General features: G+C 46.6%; 2 protein-coding genes across 7 annotated transcripts in view; one reads left to right on the forward strand and one right to left on the reverse strand.

Moving 5' to 3' along the window:
• FIBP (FGF1 intracellular binding protein) overlaps nucleotides 1–5,432 on the reverse strand; it is a 43,146-nt gene extending 37,714 nt beyond the window's left edge. Inside the window, exon 1 of one of the 3 annotated variants that reach the window (XM_088468356.1) lies at nucleotides 5,292–5,432. Coding sequence is in view for 1 of the 3 variants with exons in the window: in XM_088468355.1 (XP_088324481.1) it covers nucleotides 5,240–5,279 (40 nt within the window). In the remaining 2 variants the exon portion in view is untranslated. The other 2 variants (XM_088468355.1, XM_088468357.1) reach the window with 2 other exon arrangements.
• The window catches only part of CCDC85B (coiled-coil domain containing 85B), a 77,108-nt gene continuing 63,731 nt past the window's right edge, over nucleotides 4,824–18,200 (forward strand). For 2 of the 4 annotated variants that reach the window (XM_088468360.1, XM_088468358.1), the window contains exon 1: nucleotides 5,264–5,535. The gene's annotated coding sequence lies outside the window, so the exon portion shown is untranslated. Of the gene's footprint in view, nucleotides 4,842–5,263; nucleotides 5,536–15,863; nucleotides 15,884–18,200 lie in introns of those variants that run through there. The other 2 variants (XM_088468363.1, XM_088468362.1) reach the window with 2 other exon arrangements.

An 18,200-nucleotide genomic window follows, 5' to 3' on the forward strand; every position in this document is an offset into this window, starting at 1 on the left:
AAAACTTCTAAATGCCTAATTAGTCATCAGAGGGGGCCGTCTAAGAGGTTCTGCACTGTGTCCCGACATTTTTACCTTAAAATAAGAGTGTTCCTGGGCTGCGGGAGCGGCAGGTCACTGGGGGGGGGCGGCTGGGGGGGGCGTGGCCTTGGGACACGGCTCCAATTTGTCACGCTTGGGGGCGTGCCCAGCACTCAGAGGCGCTGGGCTTCCCCCAAGCTCTTCCCTCACAGTGAATAGATGCTGTGCGTACGGCATCTATTCACCCGGCAGTGATCGGTCACCGCAACTTTTCCCATCCACGGGACAATGCTGTCCACGGGTGGGGAAGGCTGAGGGCATGCTGTTTTAGCGGGGCGCTACTAAAAGGGCAGGGTGCATTTTGTCCTTTTAAAATCAGGCAGGGCGTGGCACCCCGCTAAAACAAGCTAGCAGGAACACTAAATAAACATACAATCTCACAGCGTCAGGGAGGGTGCCACAAAAAAAAACGTTAGTTTTCTCTGAAAAACAATTACTAGTTTGAAATTGGATTGCAATTGCACTTCGCAGTGTGAGTTTGCCATGAAAAAGGCTTGCACAAGACAAATCGCACCTGATTGGATTAACCCCAAAGTGTACTAGAGATGCTGGACTGCGACTTTAACCACACAAGAGTTAGTTTTAAACACATACAAAGTACCAGATAAAGCACAATGGAACTTGTGAGAAAAACTTGTGAGAAAAAGCAGCGTCAAATCAGCACTTCGTACACGGATTCAGACTCAGTCACACACTGATATGCAAATGTCTCACATCAAAATCATCAGTGCAATCTAGCAAAGTAGCTTTGTCGCTCCCAATTGTTTTATTTATGTGAGTAACGCTGTGCATACACTATACAATTATCTGTCAGCAAATGACAGTCGACCATTTGCTCACAAACACTGGAAAACAGACAAAAATGGTTGTTCAAACAAATTGCTTAAAACACACAAATGTAACCAATTTGAACAATTGTTTTTTGTCCGTTTTCCAGTGTTTAAAACCATATGATCGACTGTCATTTGCTCCCATACATTACCAGGTTTTCATTCCAACCAGCCAGATTGGACAGACATCTGACAGATAATTGTATATTGTATGCCCAGCATTAGATATACATTTTGAGTGAGAAAGACGCTCGGTGTGGCTGGGTTTCCCAGGATCTGGCTCACCAAGAGGGGCTATTTGACGCGACTTAAGCCACAGTGTATGAGGGTACATCTATATAGCGAATAAATTAGCTTGCGGGAGCCCATGTTGTGAACAAAGTTTTAATTGGGACATTATTTATTATGGATGTGTTATCCTGAACTGAGCACACAAAACAGGTATCTATAGAATAAATTGTCTGGGAAATTACATGCTGATCTAAGTTGTACTAAAGATTTTAGATGAGTTTAATCATATTACTGGACTATATAAGTTATAATTACAATTTTAAATAGTTCACCATATTTATCATTATTCCTCAAGGTGTCTGTAGGTCGCTAACTGTTACTGTCAAAAGTTTGTGTACTGTGGTAGGTCGATACCTGTTACTGTCAAAAGTTTGTGTACTGTGGTAGGTCGATACCCGTTACTGTCAAAAGTTTGTGTACTGTGGCCCAGATTGCTATTGCTTGTCTAAAAAATATGGGTGGATTTGTTACCTCCTGCAAGATTCTTAGAGAAATAAGTAATGACCTGGACTCAGAAAATGTCCCAAAAATCCTTCTGCAGATTCACCAACCCACTCCTTCAAACAGACATGTAGTATAATTTAAGACCCCTAATACTTTGGGTCTACACAACGAAGAAGGATTTGTAAAAATGCACATTTTCTGCTATTTTTGCTGCGGGATTTAAAGTAGTGTTTATTTCAAAACACAAGCCCTGTGTTACGAGCCGCCGTGGCTCATCTGTACCCGGTCCCGGTCATTGCAAGGCGACCGGGACGTCACTGTGCTTCCGGCCAACGGCTCCCAACCGGGTGCTAAGCAACCAGGACGCCTGATGAACTCGGGGGGTTGTGGGTCAGTCAGGAGAGATGTGCAGCGCTGCAGCTGCACAGGATTGTTCATCAAGGGGGGCTTGACTGGTCTGGCCTCCTGATTGGCTCCTGTTCCCTTTATCCTTTAGCCAGCCCTGTCAGACACTGCCGTTTATAGATCTGGCTTGCTGCGTGAGCCTTGGTCCTTGTTCCTGTGTTCCTCTGCCTGCCAGTGGTCCTTTTTGGTTCCAGTGCCCGCATCCTGAGTAGCTGGCCTGCTACAGTTCTGATTAGTGTCCTGCATTGCTGGTTTGCCATGCTCCAGCTAGAATCCTGAGTAGGTGGCCTGGTGCTATCCCGATTTGAATCCTGTGTTGCTGGTTCTTCCATCCTCCAACTAGCATCCTGAGCAGCTGGCCTGCTTCAACTCCAATTTGTATCCTACGTTGCTGGTTTGCCATCCTCCAGCTAGAATCCTGAGTAGCTGGCCTGCTACAACCCAGATTCGTATTTTGCATTACTGCTTCTGTTAACTCCAGCTAGATTGGAGTCATACTACACCGTGTCTGCCTTACTGCCTTTTTCTGCCCTAGTATGGAGTGACCCAGCCAGGGGGTCGTGACCTGATCGTCGGACGCAGCAAAGTCCAAACTTTCTTGCAAGGGGCCCTGGAGAAAACTGCTGGCGGGTTAGACTCCGCGCCCCTAGTCTGGGTCTCCGCCAACACATGTGCTAGCTTTTGGGACTTCAACCTTCTTTATACATCATTCCCAGTCTTATCTGGAGTTATCATAACACCATGGCATTTTGGGTTGGCAAATACACGTCCTTTTTCTTTTCTGTATTGTATATAAATCACAATTATTATTGTATGGTACCTCAATCAGTAGAATGCTATTTGCACTCTGTGGGGCGAAACAATTGTTTTTTTCGCGCCCGATCTGTCTAAAGTGATGGGAGCTTGGGGTGCGGTATTCAATTGTTTTGGATGCCCATATCTTTCGCGAATGTCCCACCCAAATAGCTAGGGTTTAGCTGCATAAAGTGTCTAAACCCGTCTAAAGTCCTGGTTAGTGTGTCCAAACAGCAGTTTTCAGTGCTAAAATCCAGGACTTTTTGAAGATTTTGGCTTGTCTTCTCAGGAGCGCGCAAGCAGAAATCTGCGCGTCCGCAGCATTCGTGCCGAACGGAGCAACAATTTAATTGCTCCGTTGGCCCCCTATTAGTAGCAGCCAAGGGGCGCAAACAATTTAATTTCTCCCTATATCTATAATATACATTGGTTACTAGGCAATACTTCACAACTTTGTAGTGCTGGGAATTGAGAAGGGGCATGGCCAGGTCCAGGGCAGGCCTTTACCAATATGGTGCTCTAGGGAATTTTTTAGCTGGTGCCTCCCACGACTACTGACCGTCTATCTGGTCCTGACGCCATGGTGGTCCAAGGTGGTAATAGGAGGCAAAGCTGGGACTTACCCCCCCCCTGCTGACATTGTTGAGCAAAGAGTGGTACCTTCTGCACCGACCCTTCCAGCAGCTTGCCATCACCTCTCTTGCCTCTCAGCACTGGCTTGACTCCGCCAGATACTTGATTCTCGGCAGACTTCACCTGAACAGCAGGGTGGCCAGTGTAAGCTCTTTTGCAAGAGTCCTCTTGCCAACAGGGATTACGTGTCCAGGAGTATTCTAGCTTGACCCAGCGTCTTTTGTCTTCCTTCTGCCGCCTTTTCCAGTCTTCTAGCTTCCAGTTCCTTTGATCTTCTTTCCACTGTGTTGCCACTTCTGTGCGGTGTCTACCGTGCCTCTTTGGAAGCTCTTCTATGCTCCCCCTCCACCATCATGCTGACTTTTAGGCATTTGTACTGGGTAATAAAGGCCGGAGTGGCTCTCAGCAGCTGCTCCTGATTGGCTGCTGGTCTGCGAGCTGCGACTGTTCGCATCCAGCACCAAATCTGAAAAGTCGCAGATGTGTCCGAAATAGGTTTCATCTCTATTGCAGGACTGTTCCACATATATCGGGACTATTGGGATGTAAGTTAGGATAATATCTTCTGGTCAAATAAAGCTGCATTATATTGGATTATAGCTCTTTGTAATATGATTTTTTCATGCACTTACAGTAGCTGACTGTGTAAAGCCACTTTCACATCAGACAGACCATACTTTTCATTAGACCAGGGTGACATCTTTCCAAACCATATCTCCCAACCTGTATTTTGTGCTTGCACCGAAGGAAAGGATAGTGGTGTCACATCATGGGGGTGTGGTCAAGAATCACTACCCCATTTCCCATAGCATTGAGGGGGTGCCCAATGCTGACCACCCTGCCCCCAGGCTCATGTATGCAGCATCCATTTAAAAGGATAGTATGGGAAGCCTAATTATAACCAAATTCAGGAAGCATATTGGGACAAATACAGAGTTGAAAACAAGTTATCCGTGATTGCTCCAGCATCGCGGGCACAGAACTAAATGCAGATATGTAAAGTCGTATGTGTCTCTGCAAACGGACCGCCTATTCATCAATACCTTTGAATTCACAGCTGTCATCATTATCAGTGTGCACTTGCACCTTTATTCCATGGTGCAAATGATCCATCTGAAAACGCATATCTACACATGTGCACAACTCTGATTAGCCTGCAGTTCTGTCAACAAATCAGCCTACTTGCAAACACCTTGTCAACACCCAGTTACGCCACTTCACCTGCAGGTGGAAATGTATCAGAGTTGCCTGTGGCTCCATATTTGATGCGTTCCAGAACACATAAGATACATCCACAGATCTGACTTGCGTTCAACTCTGCATTGGCCCCATAATGGGGCCGTGGCAATGTAATCCATAATGGTAAGGATTACATTGCCAAGGGATCAGCCTATAAGCAAATAACACTTTTTGCAGTAATTGTAATCACTCAGAACCATCTATTATTATTAATACTACTGAACCTAGTGTGAGCAAACAATTGTATAGAATTCAAATATGAATTTCATATTGCAAAATTCCCAATGACTTATTATCATTTTTGAGCAACTGCAATGAGGTAATGACAAAAACTCTCCATAGGCCATAACAGCGGTCTACGGAAAAATGGCCGCGGCCACTAAAGATCTGCAAGCAGACATTTTAGAATCCTTGCATTTTATTTTTAACTTCGCTCTGGTACATGACTTGAACTGACACACAACACAGACAGCTACCAGCTATATGAAGGTGTGATGTCTCGCTTTCACGACATCACTTACTTTCCGTGACACCAGCCATCTCTGCCTTAGTATGTGACATCTATAAACTTACCGAGCCAGCGGCCGCCGTGCTGTAACGTAATAACGTATTCTGTAATACACCCTCCGCCCCACAGCACTTCCGGCTCACTGCACCATGGATTCTAATGGCAACTTCCGGTGTCCTGTCTGTGAGGCAGCAGAGTAACATGTATTGGCGGGATCCGAGCAGCAGAGGGAGAATAATACACACAGTATTACACCGTGATTATAATAATACACTAACATCTGCCAGCCCAAACTGTGTGCATTCATTGGTGGGTGTATGTTATATAGCTATGAATTATAATATGCCTGGTGCCACACTGGCCATAATGTACAACAATAAATTATACCATTTGGGTATCTAACTATGCACACTTCCATGTTGTTTACAGTTAATTTTAGTATTGTGGGTGTAATACCTAACTTCATGATGTAAATTTGTGGTATTAATTTTTTGCATTGTTGGTAGATATATAATTCTAAAGATGACAGTGCATTTATCCTCTATACAGATGTTTATGGCAGTCTGTATAGGTGCAATTTTAGTTCTTGAGGCAACAAAATGGCTGGAGCATAGTGTGAGGGGGGTGTGGGTAAAAGCTGAAGACATAGTAACTGCATTGAAAAAGCCGGAAACAATGTAAAGTGTATTGGAAAAGCCGGAAATCATAGTAAATGTATTGAAAAAGCCTGAAATCCATATTAAGTGTATTGAAAAAGCCAGAAATCATAGTAAATGTATTGATAAAGCCGGAAACCATAGTAAATGTATTGAAAAAGCCGGAAATCATACTGTAGTAAATGTATTAGAAAAGCCGGAAATCCATATTAAGTGTATTGAAAAAGGCAGAAATCATATTAATTGTATTGGAAAAGCTGGAAATCCATATTAAGTGTATTGGAAAAGCCAGAAATCATACTGTAGTAAATGTATTAGAAAAGCCGGAAATCCATATTAAGTGTATTGGAAAAGCCGGAAATCATATTAAGTGTATTGGAAAAGCGGGAAAACATACTAAATGTATTGAAATAGCCAGAAATCCATATTAAGTGTATTGAAAAAGCTGGAAACATAGTAAATGTATGGTTTTCCGTCTTTTCTAATACATGTAATATCATTTCCGTCTTTTCTAATACACTTACTATGGATTTCCAGCTTTTCTAATACATTTACTATGATTTCAGGCTTTTCTAATACATGTAACATGATTTCCAGCTTTTCTATTACACTTACTATGGATTTCCGGCTTTTTCAATGCATTTATTATGATTTACTATGATTTCCGGCTTTTCTAATACACTTACTATGGATTTCCGGCTTTTTCAATGCATTTACTATGTTTCCGGCTTTTACCCTCTAACGTGTGAGGGCAGCCCACCTTTGAGTGGAGCCATATTGTGATGTCAGTGGGGCCGCCCCCAGACGGTAGGCGTTCTCATGGGAACGCCTCCGTCTGGACAGCCACCCCCCCCTCCGGCCCGCCCACCAAAGGGGGCGTGCTGTCACTCAACATCGACAGCACACCCCCTTTGGTGCGAGACCCGGAGCGACGGCTTGCCCGTCACTATCCGGGTTTCGCACATGCGCACGACGGAGCCGTCTCCGTCATGCGCATGCGCTCTGCGCCACCATCGACCCTGTTGCGAGTGTTCAGCGCTTGCAACCGGGTCTGAATCAGGCCCACAGTGTGAGTGCAGCCCACCTTTCCCAAACCACAAAAGAACATAGGGCTTGATTCAAGAGCGCTCGCTCTGAATCAGGGCCGTCCTACCTATTATTGGAGCGGCCTCCTGGCCTTATGCGAGCAGCCAAAAAGATGGTCGCGATGGTCAAGAATATCGCGACCATCGGGCTTGCGACGAGACCCTGCGGTAGGGTCTCGCTGCCGCAAGCCCAGGAGTGCTTTTGGCTCTATCAGAGCCAATATCACTCCCACTGACATCACTAGTGATGTCAGTGGGGCCGGCCTCAGACGGTAGGCGTTCCCATGGGAACGCCTCCGTCTGGGCAACAACGCCCCCGGCACGCCCACCAAAGGGGGCGTACTGTCACTCAACATCGACAGCACGCCCCCTTTGGTGCGAGACCCATAGCGACTTCTTGGCCGTCGCTATTCGGATCTCGCGCATGCGCACGTCGGAGCTCCCTCCGTCGTGCGCATGTGCACTAGGGCACCATCGACCCGCTTGCGAGCACTCAGCGCTTGCAACCGGGTCTGAATCAGGCCCACAGTGTGAGTGCAGCCCACCTTTCCCAAACCACAAAGGAACATAGTGTGAGTGCAGCCCACCTTTCCCAAACCACAAAGGAACATAGTGTGAGTGCAGCCTGCCTTTCCCAAACCATAAAGGAGCATACTTGTAAGTGCAGCCCACCTTTCCCAAACCACAAAGGAACATAGGGCCTGATTCAGAGCTACCTAAACTTGGAGCGGCCTCTTGGACGCTCGCATAGCTGTGGGTTACCACAAGACCATCGCGACCATCGGGCTTGCGACGAGACCCTGCGGTAGGGTCTCACTGCCGCAAGACCAGGAGTGATTTTGGCTCTATCAGAGCCAATATCACTCCCACTGACATCACTAGTGATGTCAGTGGGGCCGGACCCAGACAGTAGGCGTTCCCATTGGAACGCCTCCGTCTGGCAGCCACGCCCCGTGCTGTCACTCACAATCGACAGCACGCCCCCTTTGGTGCGAGACACGGAGCGGGTCTGAATGAGACCCATAGTGTGAGTGCAGCCCCGCCTTTCCCAAACCACAAAGGAACATAGAGCCTGATTCAGAGCCAGACGCTCTGACCAGAGCGCTCGCTCTGAATCAGGGCCCTCCTACATGAAAATGGAGCGGCCTCTTGGACGCTTGCATAGCTGTGGGTGACCACCCACAGCTATAGCGAGCGTCCATGATGATGTTCAAGACCATCGGGCTTGCGACGGAGACCCTGCGGTAGGGTCTCGCTGCCGCAAGCCCTGGAGTGATTTTGGCTCTATCAGAGCCAAAATCACTCCCACTGACATCACTACTGATGTCAGTGGGAACGCCTCCGTCTGGCAGCAAAGCCCCCGGCACGCCCATCAAAAGGGGCGTGCTGTCAATCAACATCAACAGCACGCCCCCTTTGGTGTGAGACCCGCTAGCCGGGTCTCGCGCATGCGCACGACGGTGCTCCCTCCGTCATGCGCAGTAGGGCACCATCGACCTTGCGAGCGTCCTGCGCTCGCGAGCGGGTCTGAATCAGGCCCACAGTGTGAGTGCAGCCCGCCTTTCCCAAACCACAAAGGAACATTGGGCCTGATTCAGAGCCGGACGCTATTTGCAGACGGTCGTTCCAAAAAAGGGGCCTTCTATTTAAATTGAGCGCTCGCTCTTTGCGGTTTGTTGACGCCTCTATGTCTGAGCGAGCGAACGATAAATGCGCTCACTATTTTGTAAAGACGTCCCTTTGCCGTTCGCAACACACGTCATCTCCGGTATTTATTAGATTAATCGGGTACATCGAAAGGCATCTGAACTGCTCGCAGTGCTTGTGGTAGGTTTTTCTTACCGCTATCACTGCGAGCAGTTCAGGCTAAAAGACAACCAAGTGACGTGGTCGATGACGCTCCTTTACTAATTATGCACTCCCATTAAACGCCCTTTTGACCGTTTGGCACGCCTGCGTTCGGATCTCCACTCCCCCATTTTCAAGCACCTTCCCCTGTTACCACCCACAAACGGCACATTCTGTCAATCAAATTAGCAGCCCCTCGCTGTTTTGCGAACGCAATGACTGGTTTGCGCATGCGCATTACGACCCATACGCATGTGCAGTTGTGCGAACATCGCTCAGAGTGAACGAGCGGCCGCTTACGAGCGGCTCTGAATCAGGCCCATAGTGTGAGTGCAGCCCGCCTTTCCCAAACCACAAAGGAACATTGGGCCTGATTCAGAGCCGGACGCTCTGACCAGAGTGCTCGCTCTGAATCAGGGCCCTCCTCCCTGAAAATGGAGCGGCTTCATGGACGCTCGCATAGCTGTGAGTGGTAATGATGATGGTCGCGATGGTCAAGACCATCGCGACCATCGGGCTTGCGACGAGACCCTGCGGTAGGGTCTCGGTGACCGCAAGCCCTGGAGTGATTTTGGCTCTATCAGAGCCAAAATCACTCCCACTGACATCACTTGTGATGTCAGTGGGGCCAGACTCAGAATTTAGGCGTTCCCATCGGAACGCCTCCGTCTGGCAGCCACGCCCACCAAAGGGGGCGTGCTTTCACTCACCATCGACAGCACGCCCCCTTTGGTGCGAGACCCATAACGACGGCTTGGCCGTCGTTATTCGGGTCTCGCGCATGCGCACGACGGAGCTCCCTCCGTCATGCGCAATTCGACACCATCGACCCGCTCGCAAGCGCAGTCAATTGGCTCAATTCTAGTAGGATAATATGAGGGGATAAGGTGATAATATAGGATATCAATCTCCTACATGACATTTGTGATATGAAATCTATATTAATTGAGCCAATTGACTGATTACAAGTATATTAGTCGGTCTATACGGAATATAATTCCAGCCCCTTAGATGTTATAAGTTATTTGTTGGCTTTGCAGCAGTTAAGTCAACCTTTGTTTAATTGTATTAGATTCCATGTGCATTTCAGCTATAGGTGGCAATCTAGGTATATGAGTATATTGCGGCCACTTCTCACATGCATATCATGGCAATTCTGACATGCAGTGGACATGCAGAATATTATCCCACTTTTAGGGATGTTATAGCATGCCACGTATAATTGGTCCCAATTGAATGCATTTTTGGATTTGCTATTTTTGGATTTGCATATATTCTATGACTTATTTGTGAGAGATTTTCTATTTATTAATATCCATTTTTGTGTCGCCATTACACGCGCAGGTGTACCAATAACACTATTCATTTCAAAAATTAACACACTGAGACGTTTTTTCATTTTTTACATTTCACTGGAGAGATTATTATATATACAATTTTAATATTGTTTAATAAAAGTTAAATTTTATCACATTTTTTGTTAGTGCGCCAACCAAGGGACATTTCTGTCTTCTTTTTTATTTTTCTTCCATGTTGCATCTTGTCCTTGGCAGCACGCCCCAGACGTCGCATAAATATTGAATTTATTACTCTTCATATTGGGGTTTCACACTTATTTTTAAATAAATATTTACTGGTGCAGAAGCTTTCCCCAGATTCCTTTCCTTCTATTCTAACTAAATCCAAATATGCCTTCTTTAAGGATAAGGGTGTTGCCACTGTAATTCCTCTATCTGGTCAGGTGGATCACTTAGAGGAGGCGTGGAAAATCCGGGTGAGCGGTTCCAGCCTCAAAAACTGTTCACCTTTTGCATACCCCTTTGCAGATAATTACTTTTCCGAATGGGAGTTACCTTTACCGGTAGATTCTCATGTTACACGCCTAGTGAGGAGTGCTACGTTGCCCATGCCCTCCAGGTCCTCCTTGAAGGAGGTTACAGATTGCAAGGTGCAAATATATCTAAAATCCAATTATTCACTTGCTGGAGGGGTGTCCAGGCCGGCTATGGCCGTGTGCTGGGGGGCCAGAGCCATGGAGCGCTGGGTAGGTAACTGGATCTCTGCACACTGACTCTCCAGCAGAGCAGGTGGATAGTGGCAAATTCTCAGAGACTTAGCCACGTTCATAATGAGACAGTTACATATAGCCTGCTCCTTTCCAGAATCTCCTCGGCAGCAGTAGTGGCTCGGTAGCAGTAGCGGCTTGCCGCTCACTGTGTTTGCGCTCTTGGAAAGTGGACGCAGATTCCATTTGGAATGCTTTGCCTTTTATGGGACAGGTCCTGTTTGGCCCTCATCTGGACACAATTGTGGCCCCGCAGGCAGCAGCTACGTCTGCGTGTCTGCCATCGGCTACAGTCCCATCGGGGTCTGGGGCTTCGTCTTTTCAGCCCTGTGAGGCCAGGGTAAGTCTAAAATACAGCTTTCCAAGACAGTCAGTAGCCAGGAAATCTGCTCAGCCATTAGAACAGGCTTGGAGTACAAGACGTCCTACTCCAAAGTTGGACTATAAGCCTTCAGCCTCACGGGACGGGCCTCCTCTCGGGGGACCCCAGAGTTGGAGGCCGGCTTCTCCAGTTCGCCCAGTGCTGGTGTCTGACCACCACGGACACTGGGGTAAGAGAAGTATTTTCTTGAAGGTATGTCCTCTCCTCCCGGTAAAGGCCTCCCAGCCGGTTTTTTGTTACAGGTCTTCTGTCAATTCAAGACAAGGCCCAGTAATTTTTGAGGGTGTTACACTCTATGCTCCAGGCAGGAGTTATAGTACCTATTCCGTTGCCCCAAAGGGGAATGGGGTATTACTCCATCCTCTTTCTGGTACAGAAACCCAATGCGTCTTACCAGGACATCCTCAACCTCGAATCCTTCAACAAATTCTTAAGGGTTCCTCGGTTCAGGAGGGGGACCCTGCATTCCATCATTCAATGGAGTCTGGGAATTTTGTGGTGTCGTTGGATATATTCAGGGTGACGACCTGAATATCCCTATTTTCTTAGCACACCAATGTTTTCCTCAGGTTTGCAGTGGTCGATAAGCATTTCCAGTTTCTGGCATTGCCCCTTGGTCTGGCCTCTGCGCCTCACGGTTTACCAGGGTCATGGCAGCCCACCTGCGGATGCAGGGGGTCCGCTTGTTACCCTATCCGGGTGACCTCCTGTTGTTACCATGGTCTCCAGAGATACTTCAGTGCCATCTGCAATGGACAATATCTGTGTTGCTACGTTATGGCTGACTAATAAACTGGAAATGGTCCTCTCTGATTCCTCACAGAGGATGCTCCATATCCCAACATATGAGGATCTTTGTGATTGAGAAAAAGATCTCTGCATTACAGGCAAAGGTACGCAGTTGCCTGCAGAGTCGCCGAGTATCTATTCACTCGGCAATGTGGTTCCTGGGTTCCAGGGTGTCACTGTTCGACATGGTGGTGTGTACCCAGTTTCACTCTGAACCTCTAGAGAAAAAAAAAAATTGATCCTCCAGGATGGGATGGGTTGCCCCATAGGATAAAATAAATAGTGCTTTCCCCGGAGGTTTGTCTCTCTCTGTCCTGGTGGCTGCGGAAAGCTCACCTAAACAAGGGGCACCCCCTTTGGGATTGCGGACAGGGTCCTTCTGACGACGGACGCCAGTATCCGTGGCTGGGAAGCAGTGACGGGTCCACACTTGTTCCAGGGCAGGTGGACACTAGCAGTTATGCGCTTCCCATAAACATCTGAGAACTCTGAGCAGTATTCAAGGTTCTCCAGCATGGAGGACAGGTACTCCACGGAAATACCGTGCAGGTACAGTCTGACAACGCCATCATGATGGCTTATGTAAACCACCTAGGAGGTTCCCGAAGTCAGGTGACACTAACAGTGGTGTCCCGAATTCTGGCTTGGGTGGAAGGCTATATCCATGGCATCATCAGCAGTGCTCATTCAGGAATCCTCAGATGGAAAGCAGGCTTTCTTAGCCGTCAAGACGTGCATTCAGAGAAATGTCCGCTTCATCCGGAGGTGTTCAATCTTCTGGTGAACAAGTGGAGCCTTTCAGAGATGAGACTCTTCTGTAGACGTATGTAGGTTCAGTGGACCTTCCAAGTTGTGTACCTCGTCCCTCCATTATCCCTTCTTCCTCCAGTAATAGCAAGAAGAAGGCACGCTCCAGCGTGGGCCAAACGGCACTATTACTCAGATCTTCGGAGCCTCTCAGTTAACACTCCGAAGCTGTTGTCTCTACGCCCGGACCTGTTGTCTCAGGATCCTGGCTGATACCCAGACCTGGGTTGTCTGTCCTTGACGGTGTGGCGGTGGAGAATGCCCTCTTAAGGTCTAGGGGTTTTCCAGCTCTATAGTTAACAGGGGCTCTGTCCATGCTAAGAGCTCAGAAGCTTTTATCTGCAAGAATTTACCATCAGGTATGGCATACTTTCTTTCAGTTGTGTCGCCCTAGAGGCTATGCTCCTCGGGTATTCCGGATATCCAGAGTGTTGGCTTTCCTACAGGTGGGCTTAGATAACTGTCTTCGCCTTGCTTACCTGAGGGTGCAGGTTTCTGCCCTGTTAGTATGGTTTCATCGTAGGATTGCTACTCTTCCTGAGGTCCGCACCTTTGTGCAAGGTGTACGTTATATTCAGCATCCCTTTGTTCCACCGGTGGCTCCTTGGGATTTGGCTGTGGTCCTTAGGGCTCTCCGAGGATCGCCATTTGATCCACTGGGCTCAGTGGATTTCATATGACTTACGGCTAGGAATCCTCAGATGGAAAGCAGGCTTTCTTAGCCTTCTGGCCATTGATTTTTCCAGTAGGATCGCAGAATGGGGGGCTCTGTCATGTAGACCTCCCTTTTTCTCATCTTTCCTGGGAACAGGGCAGTGCTTCGCACTTGCCCTGGTTTTTTGCCTACTGTGGTGTCGAATTTCCTCATCAATGAGGAAATTATAGTACCGGCCTTTACTTTCCCAGTCTTGTCTGCTGGTGTGGCCTCCTTGGATGTGGTACGGGCTCTACGAATTTAAGTTGACCGTACCAGTCCATTTATGAAATCAGATTCTCGGTTTTGTCCTTTCTGGTTTCCATAAAAAGGGTTGGCCTGCCACTACGCTAACTTTGGCAGGATGGATTCACAGGTCTTCCTGTTCCATCCTCTATTAAAGCTCTTCCACTAGGTCTGTGGGTCCTTCGTGGGCAGATCGACGTGGCGCCTCAGCGGTTCAGCGGTGATTGGCAGCCACGTGGTCATCTGTCCATATTTTTGTAAGGTATTATGCTTTTGATACCTTCGCCTCTCAGGATGCTTCCTTCGGGCGGCGGATTCTCCTTACAGCACTGGAGCGTCCCCACCCTTAAAGGATACTGCTTTGGGACATCCCCAAGGTATCCTGTGGATATCCTATGGACCCTGAAGTAGAAAATATGAGATATAAGAACTTACCCTTGTTATCTCTATTTCTACGAAGTCCATAGGGTTCCACAGGACTCCCGCCCTGTCGCACCTGTACTGCAGATGGGCTTTGATATGGTCACCGGTTTCTCCGTCTCCTTCTGGTGAGAATGTGATTCTTGTGTGTTCCAGACTTTCTTCTCTCTCTTTGTTCTCCACGGCCTATGGCTTGTTACGAAACTGAATTGCCTTGGCTTGGGGGTGGGGTATCGGAGAGGGACCCTGGTGCATCCTGGGAGGCTGAAAATTTAACTCTGTGGTGTCCGTGCCTGACGTCATCACCTATACCCCAAGGTATTCTGTGGAACCCTATGGACTTCGTAGAAATAGAGATAACAAGGGTAAGTTCTTACCATATCTCATATTTTTAAAATCAAGGTTTAGTAAATGTGGGATTAGATGAGGGATTTGTACATACAATTTGATTCTATTTGAGGTGAGCTAAGTCGAACATCAAATCGAATGTAAAATCGAACTTTATAAATATACCCGTAAATCTCTAAAGCATACATTTCTTTTCTTTTTTTAAAGACAAATGTTATTGAAAGGATGAGAGGCAGTACATAAATGACCCGCTCAGAGTTCCAAAGAGGAAAAAAAGACACAACTATGGTATAGATAAAATCAACAAGTTGTCAAATGTGCGCATCGACAAACCAACAGTGTTGTGTCCACAGCTCTGCTGTCTCAACCAATTTTTAGAAAAAAAACAGCAACCGCAAAGAAGAAAAAACATAAAACGCAGAAAGATCTAAAGCATACCTTTCAATCAAAGTCAAGGGGGGAGATTTGATTAAGTATGGATTCTATCAAAACGAAAATGGAGGAGATTTTTAGTACCAATAGGATGCATAAGCATTAGAATATAGGTAACGGCTCAAATAAATAATCTACATATTAAAAATGTTAAAGAAGCCATTGATAATTGCCTTTCATTTTATATGTCTCTATGCATCTTATCACAGATATTCCTCAGGGTCATTAGATAATGGATAGGGCACATGGACCTTTCTGTCCCAGGCTGCAGAATCCTACACCTCTGAGAGGTGTGCTGAGATAATACTTTAAAGTTAAAATTCCTGTAAAAGTAGCAATCAAAATTAGCCTTGTGAATTTCTTGCAGAATCTAGAAATTTAGACAAATGCCTGTTTGGGAATACATACAATTGGGTCCATATATATTTGGACACTAACACAATTTTCATAAGTTTGGCTCTGTACGCCACCATAATGGATTTGAAATTAAACAATGGAAATGCAATTGAAGTGCAGACTTTCAGTTTTAATTCAAGCAGTTGAACAAAAATATTGTATGAAACATTTAGGAATTGCAGCCTTTGTTTTACATGTTCAACTTCTTTCAGGGGCTCAATTTGACTAACAATCTTAAATAAAATGTTAATTATAAAATCTTTTGCAGGCAATGACTGCCTGAAGTCTGGAACCCATTGGCATCACCAAATGCTGTGTTTCCTGCTTTCCCATGCCATAGACGCACCAGAAGCTACTGCAGTCAGGGCCCGGGAGCGTCTGCGTCCTTACTAGACCGCCGGGGCCTTATCGTCTCACCTGGGATTGGCAGCAAACACATCTGCTGCCATGAGACCAGCGTACCCGGCCGGTTGATGCAGCTTATGGGAGGTAGGCGCTTCCACAGCGGTTCCTCCCCCAACTTAGACACAGAACCATCAAAGGTTTTTGGGGGTCTGGGTTGCTCTGCCTACCCTCCACGTGTATATGAGACACTCACAGTCCACTATCGGTGCACTGCTGTAGCTGTTGGTCTCAAGAGGGTTTTTGTCAGTCTCCCTGTATACTTCTCCCTTGGTTAAGGTATATAGTGAGCTATAGCCTACCATTCCTGCTGTTTGTGTAGTTGATTTAGAGTCTATTGTAATTATATTACATATGCATTGTATGTGACTGTTTGCTAGCTGCTGATTTGATACTGTCTTTTATTTCTGTCTGTCTATTATAACTATCACTGTTTTTCTCTCCATCCCTGTGGGGTGGAGGTTTTCTTTGGGTACTTCACGTTCACTAAGTATTTGTGAAGGCTGTCACATAACATTGCATTTATTGCCTTTATTTTGAACATGTCAAAGGATAAAGGTAAACAGGTAGAGAAGGCCCCTGTGCTGGTTTCATGTTATGGTGCATATACACGGTCAGATTTTTCTTCAGATCTGAACAAAAACGATTTAAAAAATTGTTCAATCGTTCATATCTGAAGGAAAATCCGACATGTCTGAACGATGAACGATGCGCGTTCCCGATGGTCAGATACCGATATCTGACATCTGATGTGTTTGCAGTCAGATTTGGACGATTCCATTCATTTTAATGCAGTCAAAAATCATTCATAGTTCAAATCGTTGGTCAAATCGTTCAGATCGTTCAAATCGTTTATCTGACAAATCGGACCGTGTGTATGCACCATAAAGCCTGTATGGCTTGTTTCTCCCCTCAGGATGTAAAGGATGGTTTGTGTGTTGTCTGTTATAAAGAGCCACCTCACTAGTCCAGTTTACCTGTCCCTGGACAAGAGCCATCCTGGGTATCCTCTTTGTCCCAGGTTATGAAGCAGTTTGTTGATCGTATGGCTACTCCCACACTGCCTCCTTGAATGGGGTGTCCACAGCATGCCTTGTTTGCACATCCTATGCATCCTTCCTGGAAGGATGTTTATGGCTATTCTAGTCAGAGTATGGCACTATCTAATGTTCAAAGCAGACCGGTAGTTACTAAGGCGCCTAAGCTCAAGTTATCGTTTTATCAGTCTGCACAACATGGATTCAGACACATGATCAGAGGAAACAGATGATGCGCAGGGTTCATCTCCTGGGTCTAGCTCGGGGGAGGAGGACCATCCGTCCACAGTGAATGTTCAGGATGATGAGCCAGTTCATAGTTAGAAGGCTCCAGTGTTTAAACACCATAGGAAGGTGGCCAAAACGGAGTTTCCTATATCTGAACAGATCACTGAGCTTATGGAAGATGCATGGGGTAACTCTGACAAACGGTTTTATGTGAATAAAAGAATAACATTGTTGTATACTTTCCCAGCTTCTGTATGTACTAAGTGGGAGGTATCCCCTACTGTGGATGCTCATGTGACGCATTTAATCAGAAATGCTACATTGCCTATTCCATCAGCATCATCTGAAGGATTCCACAGATAGAAAAATTGAAGCATGTCTTAAAACAATATTTGCATCGTATGGAGCTGTTGCTTGTCCAGCTATGGCTGGAGCCTGGGTAGCCAAAGCTTTTGATGAATGGATGGGGGGATTAGAAGAATCTCTACCAGATGCTACCATAGAACAGATGGAGGAGCTGCAGTAGATGCTGGAATTTTAGATTCTAAGGCATCAGCTGCTTCACTAGTGGCACACAGGGCCCTTTGGTTAAGATCCTGGAAAGCTGATACAGGTTCAAAGAAGGCTCTGGAAGTCTTACCTTTCTATGGAAAGGTACTTTTTGGAGCAGAGTTAGATAAAATAATAGCTACTCAGGTGGCTTCAAAGTCAGCAGGTCTGCCATCTATGGCTACAATAAAGTCTAGGCAGGTTTCTTTTCAGTTCTTCCGTCCTCAGGCATGAGCAAGGGAACAGTCTTCCTCTAAGCTGTCTAGTTTTCGCAAGACAACTAGGCGACAAATTAAGTGGTCTGGGCCGGCAAGACGTCCAGCTTCTAAACCGCAAGACAAGCCTTCGGCCTGATGGGGCAGGCCTCCTCCAGGGGGACCCCAGGATGGGAGTCCGACTTATTTTGTTTGCGGATTACTGGCGTTAGACAACAACAGGGTCCAAGAAGTAGTCTCTCAGGTGTATGCGCTCACTTTCAGGAGGCATCCTCCCCAGAAGTTTTTTTTTGCACAGATCCATCCTCCGATGCGGTCAAGGCCTTGGCCCTTCAGGAACCTATTCACTCCCTGCTGCAGCCGGGGGTAATAATC

Source organism: Taudactylus pleione, unplaced genomic scaffold (genome assembly GCF_031769625.1).
Source record: "Taudactylus pleione unplaced genomic scaffold, aTauple2 ptg000085l, whole genome shotgun sequence".
NCBI lineage: Eukaryota > Metazoa > Chordata > Amphibia > Anura > Myobatrachidae > Taudactylus > Taudactylus pleione.